This window comes from Dromiciops gliroides, chromosome 4 (assembly GCF_019393635.1).
Source record: "Dromiciops gliroides isolate mDroGli1 chromosome 4, mDroGli1.pri, whole genome shotgun sequence".
NCBI classification, from domain to species: domain Eukaryota; kingdom Metazoa; phylum Chordata; class Mammalia; order Microbiotheria; family Microbiotheriidae; genus Dromiciops; species Dromiciops gliroides.
The window spans coordinates 441,866,691-441,881,582 of NC_057864.1; the positions used below are offsets into that span (position 1 = coordinate 441,866,691).

The following is a 14,892-nucleotide window of genomic DNA, read 5'->3' on the forward strand; positions in this document are numbered from 1 at the left end:
AACTTGTTAGAAGCTCTTAATCAAGTAGAGAGCTGTCACCTCTCCACTGGAAAAACACATGCCATTGGTATTTCATTAAACTGAAATTCCATCAGTTCTGTGCAGTTGCAACCACCTGCAACAGGAGTGGTGCCCGGACCTGGGCCTCTGCCCACAATTCAAGTATTTTGAGTTTTGAAGGTTGCTTCTTTTAAGAATTCCACAATCCAAGTCAAATAGTCCCGTAAGAGGTGGCAACAAGCCACAGCCATTAGCTGTTCAAAATAAGGAACTGGCGGTAAGCTTCCAACTTGCTGATGATCTGTACAGGACCAGTAACTATAATAGAATCCATGAAGCCTTGTTCAAGGATTATGACTTTTAGCTTTGGTAAGAGGTATCTTGTCAAGAGCATTGTATTGGAAATTAATTAAGGGGCCCGGTTGCTTGCTAGCTAGGTGGTGTTGGGGTTCTCTCTCTCTCTCTCTCTCTCTCTCTCTCTCTCTTTTTTTTGGTGAGGCAATTGGGGTTAAGTAACTTGCCCAGGGTCACATAGCCAGTAAGTGCCAAATGCCTGAGGCCAGATTTGAACTCAGGTCCTCTTGAATCCAGGGCTGGTGCTCTATCCACTGCGCCACCTAGCTGTCCCTGTGGTGTTGGGGTTTTAACCTCATCTTCAATATCTTTATCTTGTAAAGTGGTGATGATAATATTTGTGCTGCTTGTGCACATAGTTGTGAGAATCAAATGAGATTATGTGGGGTTTATAAACCCTATGGTAGTGGAGGAATGGGAGCTGCTTTCTTTTTAGGAGACATTGTGGTCCAGGGGGTAGTGAAGACAACACCTGATCTGACCCTCACAAACTGTAGCCCAACCACTCTGGGCAAATTAACCTCTCAGCCTTGGTTTGCTCATTTGTAAATTGGAGACAGTACTTGTACTACTTACCTCATGAGATCATCATTAAGTTTGTTTTTTAACCAAACTTTAAAGTACCATAAAACTTTAATTATTTTTATTTGGACTACTACTCAGGAAAACCCCTTACATACATTTTCTTGGTGCTGTAAGTCTTTCTGATTATGGGAAAAAACCCCAAACCTCGCTTGTGGCAAATAAAAACAACTAAAACAAAGCATCGCATGCCAGAAGATGGCATTTGCCAGTATTAATTATTGCAGGCTTCCTCTCTGTAATGAGGAGGGGGTCTGTTTGAGTTCTCTTTTCTCTGGGGCTTTCACTGGTCAGAGCCTCTTTAAAAAGCACGAACTGTTCTGAGAGATTAATAATGCCTCCAGAATGAGCTTTTTTGAAGCCTAGGTATTGCTGGCTAATAGGAAAATTTCCTTCCTGGAAAGATCTGTACTTAGAACAAATAGAGGAAATCCTTGGGACAAGATGTATCATAATTCTTTATTAAATTGCTTAATTGTATGTTAAAACCTCTTTGGATTCCTGGGATTGAAACTTCTTAACTGAATGTTAAGATTCTCTTTCTTCTGCTATAGTATAGAGTATAGGAGCTTAATTGGGATGATTACTTTTTTTTTTTTTGTGGGGCAATGAGGGTTAAGTGACTTGCCCAGGGTCACGTAGCTAGTAAGTGTCAAGTGTCTGAGGCTGAATTTGAACTCAGGTCTTCCTGAATCCAGGGCTGGTACTTTATCCACTGTGCCACCTAGCTGCCCCCTAGGATGATTATTCTTGAAGAACTTCAACTGAAAGGAACTTGAGACTTGGCAGATGGGCAAGTCTGGTCTGGATAGCTGTGTCTTGTGCTGTTTGTTATTGGGCTTGGTTGTGGAAGCTTGGTGCTTGTTGTACAAGCCCCTCTTCAACAGACCAGATGAGTTCCTAACTTGAGCAAGTCCTCAGTGCCCCGGTGTCTTTTCCAGTATTTCTCAAGTGAAGGGTTTTTCCTCCTGGGCTTTCTTAATGCTGGCTTGCTTGTTTCACTTGCATGACAAATGACTGCTTCATTTCTTCTGCAGAGGGATCAATAGGGAACTTGATAGAACACATGTTATGAGCTTCAGCTTTCTGTGGAGTTTATTGTTAGCATAAAACATTAACTCAGATCTTTGGAAATTGAAAACAGGGAAACCTTTTCTTTTCCCAGGATGAAAATTTAAGGCTACTCAGTGAAAAGGCTTGATTCCACCTACATTTTTTTTAAAGGGCTGAGAAATGGAAATTTCATATTATCATGGGCTTTTCTGAATGATTTTAAAAGGGGTAGAAATAGTTTCTTGCTGAAAACTGGTATTCATGATGTCATTGTGTGATACAATAAGTTGGGATAAAAAGCAAGAGAGGAATTAGCTCACAAGTAACTTGGAATTTCCTAGCACTTGACACTGAACTTAATGCAAGACATATGAAAGGTGACAGTCAAATCCTGGTTTCTTTGTGTCTTCAAAGCACAGTTAATATGTGAGTAGAGATGAAATTGCAGGTTAAAAGAGAGACAGTTGGGAAGGGGGGGGGAATCTCTTTCCTTCACTCCTTCTTTGTCTGAGGCATATTTATATGCATCTTTAATATTTTTTCCACCTTTAATATTTTTTTTTCATTTTGGTGGTATTAGAAAGAAGTTCTGGAGCATTATGTACCCAGTTCTGTTATACAGACCCTAACTGAAATCAGCAAGGGAATTTTATTTGATAAAGATCTACAGGATGCCAGCAACTTTTTTTTTTTTAATGTTTATTTATTTATTTTGCAGGACAGTGAGGGTTAAGTGACTTACTTGCCCAGGGGTCACACAGCTAGTGTCAAGTGTCTGAGGTCGGATTTGAACTCAGGTCCTCCTGAATCCAGGGCCGGTGCTTTATCCACTGTGCCACCTAGCTGTCCCCAGGAACTTTTTTTTTAACTTTCATTTAAAAAAATTTTTAGTTCCAAATTCTCTCCCTACTTTCCTCCCTGTACCCTCCCTGGGATGTCAGGTAATTAGATTTACTTTATACAGGTACAGTCATGTAAAACATTTCCATTGTGCTCAAGGAACTTTCTACTCCATAGAATTCCAAGCTTATTTACTGCCAGAACTTATTTCTTGATTTGCATTCTCCTCTCAGGCACCTTAGAAATCTTTTTCACATTGCAGGAGTTGTAGCTTTATACATGGTATAAGTGGAGAGGGTTTATCCCTAGACACTCACCAGCTGTGTGACCCTCAGCAAGTCACATAGTCTCTCTGCACCTCAGTTTCTTCATCTGTAAAATGTGGGGTTTAGATGTCCAGCTCTAAACCTATGGTCCTAAGATAAATGTTTTTGCTCTAGACTTAGCAAAGAGAACCAATTTATTCATTTAATATCTTCATGAGAGGAGAAAGGTACAGAACTCCTTGGTTAATACATCAGAGATAATTTTCAGTTTCATTGCTCACAACCCATCTTTTGGTCTGATGTTTTTGTTTTGTAGAGCTCCTGAAATCATTCTCGGGCTGCCATTTTGTGAGGCTATTGACATGTGGTCCTTGGGCTGCGTGATAGCTGAGCTGTTCCTGGGATGGCCTCTCTATCCTGGTGCTTCAGAATATGATCAGGTAAGCAAGGGATTGGGGTGGGAACAGGCCAGGCGAGTTGTTTCCTAGCGGAGTGGTTAGATATTAGGGGAGAAGCTGTTGTGGTGAAAGTCCAAGCCCAGGGGAAATTTGTGGATCTTAGAAAAAGAAGAGTGGTGTGTTTTAACACCTTTCCTCCAACATCTGCTCCTCAAAACTGCAATAATTCAGGGTCCTTATGGCAGTTTTGGGTATTTGACATTTCCAAAAAAGGATGGATCTTTCTTTCTCTCCTTGGAATGACTAGTCACCCATGGATAGCTCCAGAGGCTTAGCTTCAGGGTACTTTTTTGTTTTGTGAATTAAGACCCAAAAGAAAGATAGAGATGAAAAATTAGAATTTTCACTGTGGAATTCCATGTGCTTCATTATTGAAGTTTGAATGAACCTGCACTTTGTGAAAACAGTTATTTCTTGTTTAGAGGAGGTGTACTAGAATAAAATACTCCTGAAACTGAAATATGTTTACAAGTGTCCCTATGGAAGAGAATTGATGAAGGAAATAATCTCTGATGGAAATCGTACCTCAGTGTTTTCTCATCTGTAAAAGTCTAGACTAGATAATTGTGAAAGTTCCTTTCCATTCCTGGCTCCTTTGCTTTGCTCACATAGCACGTGTGGTTCTGATGGTTAAGAGAGAAATCTGCAACAATCCTGTAATTTCCTGCAATCCTGCAGTTTCCTCCTATGTTTTGTTAAGTCACTTTGAAAGTGGCCCTTGAGTTTGAGAAATTGTGGAAGGAGGTGTAGGATTTTGGCTATGGAAATTACTCTCAAATGATTTCCCCCCACCCCCCAATTAAATGGTGGCTTTGTGGTACAGATCCATTAAAAAAAAAGATGAACTTATGTTTATCTTCTATTCACAAGTCTAATGATATTGTTGTACATTGGAGGAAAGGTGACATCTACCAGTTTCCAGAAGTTGATTTTTGGACAAGCATAGGTTTCATAAATGTTCATATTTTGTGCTGTAATTTGTGCAATTCCATTCATTCCACCTTGTGAGAATTAATCCAGTAGCAAAGTTGATTTATTTTTATTTTTATTTTTTGCACTTAAGAAATTGGCTACAACTGATTAACCAGCTCATTACTAGATCCACCTTTGTCATGTATCTGGTACCAGCCTCCATTCTCCCAGTGAAAGATTGTTATCCTGGGGAGTGGAGCCTTACAAACAAATAATAAACTGAAGATATAGAAGGGTGGTTTGGATGTTTATGGGAGAAAAAAGATCTGATCATTCTGAGAATCTTATCGCTATTTGGGTGTGGTGCTGGAGAGGGCGAGACCGACTGGAGGTGGTGCATTCCGGAAGGTGGTTTTTCCAGGGCTCAGTCATGAGAACGTTGCAAGTTGTGGGGAAGCTTTAGGCAGCGTGTCCCACATACAATCACACAGAAACACTGTTGCTGTTATTAACACCCAGTGTTTCTTTGTGATATCTTCTTCTGAAGCTGGATCGGGTTAGTTGTGAAGAACAGACTGGTGGTTTCCTAGGCTTTTATCACAAAGAACTATTTAAATTGTGGAGCACAAAACAGCCCTGAGTAATTATCATAGCTGACGTGTATATAGTGCTTTCCATATTTTATCTCATTTGATGACATTCCAACTCCAGGAACTTCTGTTCACTGCCTGACTGACATGCCTGGGGCTTTATAGTCTCAGCTAAAGTTAGACATTCTGCAAAGAGCTTTTCTCCATCTTCCTTAACCTGCTCTTAAGTTCCTCCTGCTCCAGAGATGGCGTCCACTTTATCCTGTATATAGTTTGTCTGCACAAAGCTGTTTGCTTGTTATCTCCCCCATCAGACTTGGAGGGTCTTGAGAACTGGGGCTATCTTTTTTGCTTTTCTTTGTATCCTCAGCACTTAGTACACAGTGCCTGGCACATAGTAGGTGCCTAATAAATGTTTTGTTGACTTGACTTGGTTTCCAACAACTCTGTGGGAATAGATATTAGTGCTAAACTCATCTTACAGATGAAGAAACTGAGTCCCAGAAAGGTTAAGGGTTGTATTGGTAGTAAGTGTCTGAGCCCATGTTTGAACCCAAGTCCTTCTAACTCCAGGTCAAGCCCTCTGTCTACACGAAGTCATTTCCCCATGTCTCATGGGGCACTTATTTATTAATTTCATTGTTCTGATTTTGAAGAATGTGCTGCTGATGTCTAAAACTGGCCTTTGGTTTTACTGCCTTTGTATTGATGATTTTTAATTTATTTTTTCAAATATATTTTAGTATATGTACTGCTGAAGCAAGTACTTTTCAAATGTATTTACACTTTAATAGCAGAACAATTCTTTTTTGAAGAGAATAAATAAGCTGATTACTGTTTTAGAGCTTAAACAAAATTTATACCTCCTGGAAACCAGTCAAGTATTTGTCTCTCCTTTCAGCTCAGCTTTGTTTTGTTTTGTTTTTTGGGGGGGTGGGGGAGGGGACAGTGGGCAGTGGCGGTTTAAAAAAAAAAAAGGAAAAACTTGGTCTGTGTCCTGAAGGCTTTAACTGGATTTTGAGGGTGAGCACACCACCTGTGGAGTGTGTATAGCTTTGGTGTAGTTGCAAAAACACTGGATTTTGGACTTCCCAGACAGGGGTTTGAATCCCAGATCTGCTACTTGTTAGTTGTGGAGGTAACCTGAGGCAAGTCCCTTCACCCCTCGGAGATTCATTTCCCCATCTGTAAAATGGTGATGGAGGAGGTGGGGTTGGACTGAATGATTTCTAAGCTCCCTCTTATTTTTTATTGTGATCCTTTTGCTGTAGAAGCAATTAGCAAGCAGTGTATAAAGGAGAATTCACTTAAGTAGTACAGATGAGAGCAATTCAGAGAAAGGGGAGATGTATTAGTGAGAGCTGGGAGTTATCAGGGGAGACTTCATGGAGAAAATGGGTCTTGAGGAAAGCCAAAGTTTCCCTGACCTTCAGATACATGTATCAAAGCTAACCTGCAGAACCAGGAAAAGCCCTTCCAGGGGAGCTACTGAGGGTTTTTTTCCCCTCAAGTTTTCTAAAATTTGTATCAAAAGAGAGTTCATAAAACTTCATAAATAGACAGTTCAGAATTGCTAGGTCTCATGTCTTTTTAGATAGTTAACTGATGCAATAACAAGGAAATGCAGAGTAAACTTTGAGGAATTACAGGGACGATGATGCTTCTGTGTGGGTTGGCATGTATATGTATTTATAAGTAAATTTCAGTTTTGGTATATTGTTTAAAAATTGAACACAATTTGTTTACCATGCCTTTCTCTTTTTATTATCAATTGGTTAGAGATTTAGGATTTAACCTGAAACATTCTCCTACTTGGTGTTTTGATTTGTTTGTTGGTTTGTTTTCAGATTCGTTACATTTCGCAAACACAGGGTCTGCCAGCAGAATATCTTTTGAGTGCAGGAACGAAAACAAGCAGGTTTTTCAACAGAGATCCTAATTTGGGTTATCCACTGTGGAGGCTAAAGGTCTGTTTTTTATTTTCTTTCCCTAAATCCTAAGAATTCATTATTTTAGCATAAAATCCACGTATAAGTTAAAATGAACATATGTGTTTAATAGCTATTTTTAAAAAATGACTTTATATTATGTTCATTTTGCCATAGCCCAGTCATAAAGATTTGTTTTTAAATGTCTGCTATTTGAAGTGATTTTGCTCATTCACAATCAGTAGTTGTGAAAGAGAATTAAGTGGTGTGAATAACTCAAATAATTTATGTAATGACCATCTATTAGGGAGTGTTTATTCTGCTTGTCAAAAACCCAGTGTATTTTTCTTGTAGTACTAAGCATTGAGGCCTTAGGTGTTTCCTGAAAATAAATCTGCTTTTTTCTCTCGGGCCTATTTCTCTCTCTCAAGAGAATCTCTCCTTGTAGTAATTTGATTAACCCCTGGCTCTTTGCCTCATTGGCTTACTGGATACCAAATACCTTTAGTTTCTAAAACCATTGGTGTTGTCTAATAAATTATATCCAAACAGCCTCCATAAAAGACTGGATGTTATTTATCAGGAACTGTTATGCCACTGGGTTGTGTGCTTGTGGTTTTTTTTTTTTAAAACCATCTCTGAAAGGATGGCCAAATACTGAATTAACTTCTCTTTACAAGGTATTGCACATTTTTGTTTGCTATCTGTGGTTGACAGGGTGGCCACACTTGTTTCTTTGCTTTCTGCCCTTTATTTAAAATAAAATGTGAACATTGCAACCAGATGGATTTTATCCCCCCTCCACAAATCATATTTTGCAGACACCAGAGGAGCATGAATTAGAAACAGGAATAAAATCAAAAGAAGCCCGAAAGTACATATTCAACTGTTTAGATGACATGGCCCAGGTGAGTATAGAAAGTTTGGGCAAGTCCATTAAATGTTATCTTTCTATAGATACTCAAAGCCTTGTTGACAGGTCGAAAGAAGAAATGGCTATATTACTTAAGCAGCATGATATATGCTCATTGCTTTGAGAAATAAATTTGCATATTAATTAATATGTGATTAAAGGGCATTTAAATCTTGCCAAGAGATTACTTTTAGAAATACTTGTTTCTTAATCATTTCTGATTGCCTGTTCTAGTTGGGCTCAGATATTTTGTGAAATGTTTATGAGCAGGTTTCTTTCCCATTCTTATTCTTTTAAACAATAAGTAAAATTTGTCTTGGAGATTAGGAATGCCCATGATTTATGCTTATTTGGGTGTGTCTAAATTTTGTTTTGTTTTTGTGGGACAATGAGGGTTAAGTGACTTGCCCAGGGTAACACAGTTAGTGTCAAGTGTCTGAGGTCGGATTTGAACTCAGGTCTTCCTGAATCCAGGGCTGGTGCTTTATCTACTGTGCCACCTAGTTGCCCCCAGGGTATCTCTAAATTTTGAGTGAAAAAACGCTATATTTTTAGAAATATTTAGAAATTCTTGGCCATTTGACAAATTTGGGGTAGGTTTTTGGTCATACAAGGTAATGAGAACTTCTTTTAGTTTGGATACTTAGGGAATCCATTAATAAAAGGAATTTTCCCCATATTCTTCTGTTAGGGAGTCCATAGTTTAGGGAAAAAGAAATGGCTGGTGTCTGTAATTAACGTTTAAGTTATTGGATATAACATTTAAAATTTTTTCTTGGAAAGGTGAATATGTCTACAGACTTAGAGGGAACTGATATGTTGGCAGAAAAGGCAGATCGAAGAGAGTACATTGATTTGTTAAAAAAGATGTTGACAATTGATGCAGATAAGAGAATTACTCCACTGAAAACCCTCAACCACCCATTTGTGACAATGACTCATCTTTTGGATTTCCCACATAGCAATCAGTGAGTTTGGGGTAATTTTGGCATTGGGGAGTTTTAGCTACGGTTTTCAGCTTGTGTTAAAATTTGTACTGCCTACTTCATTCCCTTTTATTAGTTAAAGAAAACTCTTTACTTGATTACCACTTTAGTTCTTATATATTTGGGTCTTTGGGGGTTATTTTAAAAATTTTAATTTACAAATCATGAGGTTACATACCCGTTTTTCTCTTTTTAATCAAGAACTGTCTTTTTAAAGGTATATTAAACCCCTTTATACCCACACAATGATTTTAAAAAACATACAAAACACATTTCTTCATATTAATGCCAAGGAATGTGTACTGTTTGTTTGCATGGTATTACTGCTTCTCTGGATGGGTCCCGAATCTTCGATCTCTGTGTTGCAGTGTGAAGTCGTGCTTTCAGAATATGGAGATCTGCAAAAGGAGAGGTCACATGTATGATACAGTGAAACAGATCAAGAGCCCATTCACCACCCATGTTGCCCCCAACACAAGCACAAATCTAACCATGACCTTCAGCAACCAGCTTAATACTGGGCACAATCAGGTATGCCAGAAGCCGGACAAACTCGTTTTGGAAATGTAAAGCAAAGTGGGACGAAAAGAAGGTGGTCGATGTAGCAGCAGGGGTAGGTAGAGTAGTCTTTGTTAATGAAGCTTTGTTATGACATAAGGAATTCTTCATTGTGGTGGTGTTGTGGTTGCATCACACAATGCTTTCTTAAGCACCTACTCAAAAGGAGAATTGCACAGATCTGCTTCCGGCCCTGTGAGAGCTTTTAGTTTACAAAAAGATCAAGAAAATGGAACCAAACTCTTGAACTTTTTGCTCACTATTAGTTGTAGTCCTGAGCCTTAGGCTCACTGCTATTAGTATTTGTTATTTGGGCTGATCATTTTGAGTGGTCTTTCTACTATTGTTAACTTTAATAGCGTATAATTTCAATTTGTCATTCAAAAAAAAAAAACCCAATCGTGTTTAAGTCTGGGCTTTTGAAAGCCTAAGTTTAATGTTTAAACTGGACTAATTTTTTAAAGTAAAAGGTTGAATGAAGATTTTTGTGTGCGTTTAAATGGAGTTTAAATGAAGGGGGGGGGGGAGCCATTGTGGCATTTCAAATCCAGCCACTTTTTACATGGCACAAAGCTGGGACAACCACTTTCCACTGGTTTGGGAACCAAAGAAGAGGTACATATTTTAAGGGCGAATGACTGTTTCCATTTTTGAGATTGAAAATTTGTGTCTTAAGCCACAAGGTTATTCAAATACAATCTTTATCCTGTTTCTCGGGGTTAGCTGTTCAGTAAATGGTGTGTGTGTGTGTGTGTGTGGGGGGTTGTCTGTGTGTCTGTGTCTGTGAGAGAGAGAGAGAATACATTGTGCCCCCTGATCATCCTCTGTAGTAGAGCTCTAATCTTTCTGGTTTCTAGGCCAGTGTTTTAGCATCCAGTTCTACTGCAGCAGCTGCTACTCTCTCTCTGGCGAATTCAGATGTCTCCCTGCTAAACTACCAGTCCGCTCTGTATCCGTCATCGGCAGCACCGGTAGCAGGAGTTGCCCAGCAGAGTGTTTCCTTGCAGCCTGGAACTACTCAGATTTGCACTCAGACAGACCCATTCCAGCAGACGTTCATCGTGTGTCCACCTGCTTTTCAAAGTATGTGGGGAAAACCCTGTCTCACATAGTTGGGACTCCCTGTGCCTGCTTCGGGCACCTTATTGCACTTTGTATTTGTTTTAGTTGTTCTCTCTGGAAGCTTATTATTCTTGAACTCTTCAAATCCAGCCTCAGACACTTGACACTTATTAGCTGTGTGACCTTGGGCAAGTCACTTAACCCTCATTGCTCCACCAAAAAAAAAAAATTACAGTACTTAAATGACAAAATAAAGCATTCAATAGGAAACTATCCAAAGCTATGGTCCGTGACACATGCAAAGGAGGAGGAGCAAGAGAAGAAGTCATTCGGCTTTTCTTACCTGGTGAATCATTTTTCTGCTTCTGACTCCATTATTAATGGAGGAGTAAGGCAGCCGGTGAGGAGAAGCTTTGTCTTAGGGTGTTTCCAAAAGCATTTTTGTTTCTCCTCTGTTCCTCCATGATTGTATTGTAATCTTGGGGGAAAGCCCTTTCACTCTTCCTTGTCTGACCCTTCTAGAAAGAAGTAAGATGGGGAATCCTGCTCAGTGGTCTGACAAGTCTTTTAAAAAGTTGTGGGGGCAGCTAGGTAGCACAGTGGATAAAGCACCGGCCCTGGATTCAGGAGGACCTGAGTTCAAATCCAGCCTCAGACACTTGACACTAGCTGTGTGACCCTGGGCAAATCACTTAACCCTCATTGCCCTGAAAAAAAAAATAAAAAAAGTTGCTATACTATTTTAGAGAAACCACCTGAGTGTGCTCCCTCTTTCCTCAATAGAGAGAGTAATCCCTTTGCTAGAGCTTCAAAGCAGAAAACCAGCATTTAGAGCCCTTCCAGATGCTTCCTAGGCCTTTAGAATCAAGGTACTTTGTCTCTCTCTCTAATAGTTGCTGATTGGCTGTCGCACTTTTGTTTATCTGGTTTCTGACAGAGTCGGAGGAAGCAGAAAGAATGGAAGGAAGGGCTAGGGGAGACAGAAAGATTGCCGGGATGGGAAGAGAAAAATAGCCATGTACACCAGGGAGAAGCCTCGGGGAGAGCGGAGGAGCAGATTCAAATTTCTGTAAATGCAAATTTAACCTAACCTACGCCAATTTCCCATATTTATAAGGATTTATAGCAGAAAAATCCCCTATGTATTGGGTTGTAATGCCCAGTGAAAGTAATTGGGTCTTGAATCATACCTGTGCTTGCCTTGCTGGACTGCTTCCTTTCCTTCCTACCTGACCCCCTTTCCCCACCCTGTCTCCACTTCAACTGTGCTCTGGGAGCAGTTTTCACAGCTGTGGCCCCATGAGTTGGCTGTTGTTTCTCAGCTGGAGGTTTTGAGGACATAGGGGGACTTGAAGAAAAAAAAAAACAACTTCTGAAGATTCGGGAAAAAGCCTTGTTTTGGTCTTATTAAATGTTTGAGCTGTGGTGGATGGGGCTTGAGGAGCAATTGTTCTATTTCAGAGGCTTCTGTATTTCTAAGCTCAGGGCATGTGTAAGAAGGGTAAGCCCCTGGACATGCTCATCTCCTGCTCCTTCTGTAGTGATTATTCTCGGAGTGTCTACAACTAGCTAGCTGAGAAGGGAAGTAGAAAACTGGAGCAGTATTGGTATGCAGTATAGCAGCTTCTAAGGCTACAGTATAAAATCGAGTGAGTCTTCTGCTTACAGGTGAGTTTGGGCAGTCTTAGCTGTGCAGTTTGGGTGCTTGCTGTCTCCTGTATAGGCAGGTGTCAGTGTCAATAATAAAAGTCATTCATTCACATGAAGGTCATTCATGGTCTCTTGAGCTTAAGAATTGACTATTTTTGTACTGCTGTATCTCAAAATTCTTGTAATTCCATATTGATTTCTAATATTTAAATCATTGCACTTGATTGGTGTTCAACTTGCATCTTGTATACAGATGTTAGCTCTGAATTAGATAACTTAGAATCATGGTCATTTCTGATGACCGAAGTCAGCCTTAGAAGCCCATAGCTTTTAAGGTACTATTTTCTGCACTATTGAGACTGAGCAGATAGATAGATGTGGCTTTTATTCAAAGGCCACTATCAAAATATCATCCCCCCCCCCCCCCCCCCCCGTTTTCTTTTACTGTAGACCATTACCTTGGGAGTGATAACTAAGCTTGAGCTTCTTCACTGAATTTTTCTTTCTCAAATCTTATAGCCCTAGTGTTAGCAATTTAGAGGAAGCTGCTACATTAATGGAGATTTGCAGGTAGCCATATGCTTTATGCATGCTGACCAGAAGATAAACAATCTGGTGAGGTTGCACAACCCAAGAGGGGAGGGTGGTGGGTACATTTTTTTATTCTAATCTTAGACTATCAAAGTTGTTTCTGAAAAGATCATTTTAATTTCCTTAGTTTGTTTTGAACAGTTTTGGATTGGCGTCTCCCTTGAGTGTAACATGTTAGGATGCAGCTAAAGTGGAAAATGGTAGTAGAGCAATTTGCTGTAGATAGCAAAAGTTGTTAGGTTTGTGGATTGTTCTTATTTTGTACCAGGGTAGCAACATGAGGAGAGCTTGGGAGATGATGATAGTTTAGAAAATGTCGCTGGAGGAGTCCTTTGATGGAAGTGGCTCATGTTTTGATCACAGAAAACTTGGAGGCTCGAGTGGTATGGAGGAAAATGATGATTACCTACAGAAAAAGCTGCCATTGTCTATTTTCTATTTTATCATTTGATTGGTCATTGGTAAATTAGAGAGATGTTTTCCTATAGCACCTCCTTAATTCTAGCAAAAAAGGGAAACTCTAGAGTCTTTCCCCTTTTTCTTCTCCTCCTCCCCAGGTGAAATATTTTCATTTGCAGGAAAGGTCTGTGAAGTCTTAGTAGGACCACAGGCCTTCCCTAGAAACCTTGGTTAAAATGGTTTTGTGCACTGTGCCTCTGGGAAGCTAGGAAACTGCCCTTCCTCCATGGCAGCGTGTGTACTACAGGGGAGGTTGGCCATGCTTGCTAAACAAGTTATTGTTGCTAAAGCTTTTGCAGCAGTGACTCCAAGGCATTTGGTTAAATTTCGAAAATAGAAGAGGAGGTATCTGGAAATAGAACTATTGCATTTCTAATAAGTTCAAGTATTGGGCCCTTGAATTTTGGTACTAATATTTTAAAAAAGGAGATGAATCGTTTCTTAATGAATTTTATTTGTTTGTGTGTGTGTGTGGAATAAGAGGGAGAGATCCCTTTGTGGCCTAGAAGGTGAATCTTAGAAAAACATACCCTCTGTTGTTTTGAGTAGTGCCATCTTAGCTGCTAAGTCAAGAGAGTTGCAACATCTTTATATTCTTGTAAATGTAAAATACATTTATAAAGGACATAAATACATTTATGTTGTTGCTTTACATTCAAATCATATTTATACAAAATGGTCCCATTTTGAAAAGCAGTTTATACTTTTACTTTGATGGATCAAAGTGGATGTGAGGGGATATAGATATGAATAAGAGACATTGATTACAACGAATTGTCCTTAGATCACAATAATATGGTTAGTTAGGTCATAGAACTTAGTGGAGTAATTTTTGGTCTGTACTGATAGGCAGAGGATGGAGAATAGAGTCCAGTGATCCTTTTTATGTCATGGAGAAGTATCATTCTATTTTTTGTTAGAGAAGGGCCCAGAGCTCAGCTGCACACACCAGGTTATCCTTGAGCCAGACCTCTTCCAGTGCCCTGTTCTTGAGGAAGCCAGTTTTGCTTTCCTTGACTCCCCAAAATATGGCCCTTTCTCAAAGTCCTTTGGGTCAAGTGGCAAGGGGCTAAGGCTTGAGGGAAGGACATCTGCCTCCTCAGTAAAGCAATCTCACCCTCTTAATTGTTCCTGGCAGCTGGACTCCAGGCACCTGCGAAGCATTCTGGATTTCCTGTGAGAATGGATAATGCTGTGCCGATTGTGCCCCAAGCGCCTGCTGCTCAACCACTACAGATCCAGTCAGGAGTTCTCACCCAGGTAAAACAGCCAGGACAAATTGGAGACCCACTAACTCTGAAGTACTAGTGCAAGCTGGCTCTTGCTGGTCTTGGTCACAATTCAGTGGACATCAAGCAAAACCTCTTCAGTGAATGATGGTAGTTCAGATGTTCTTCCCTGATGATAGTCCTGTTAGTGTGTTACAGGAGTCAGGAACATAGAAACCCCCTTGAGTTGGGGTTTTTCAGCTCTTGGAACTGGAATTAGAATCCTACTTTTGAATTGATTATTGATACTCACACACACTCACTCACTCTCTTTTAATTCTAAAATACACAATAGCCAGGTGCTTCTCTTGGTCACTTAAGTCTGGGAGACTGGATCACAATCTCATATTCCTTTAAAGAAGGAATCCTGTTTCTCCTGATCCTTGTGTTGATTTCATTAGGTCATAAAAGTAAATAATTGA

The 14,892-nt window shown here is 39.8% G+C and overlaps 1 protein-coding gene across 1 annotated transcript in view; it reads left to right on the top strand.

The window, feature by feature from the left end:
• Positions 1-14,892, top strand: part of HIPK1 (homeodomain interacting protein kinase 1) — a 44,745-nt gene that overhangs the window by 16,379 nt on the left and 13,474 nt on the right. The window contains 7 exon segments of the mRNA XM_043964791.1: positions 3,412-3,535; positions 6,903-7,022; positions 7,805-7,891; positions 8,680-8,864; positions 9,251-9,413; positions 10,298-10,523; positions 14,341-14,462. Of these exon segments, the coding sequence (XP_043820726.1) occupies positions 3,412-3,535; positions 6,903-7,022; positions 7,805-7,891; positions 8,680-8,864; positions 9,251-9,413; positions 10,298-10,523; positions 14,341-14,462 (1,027 nt within the window).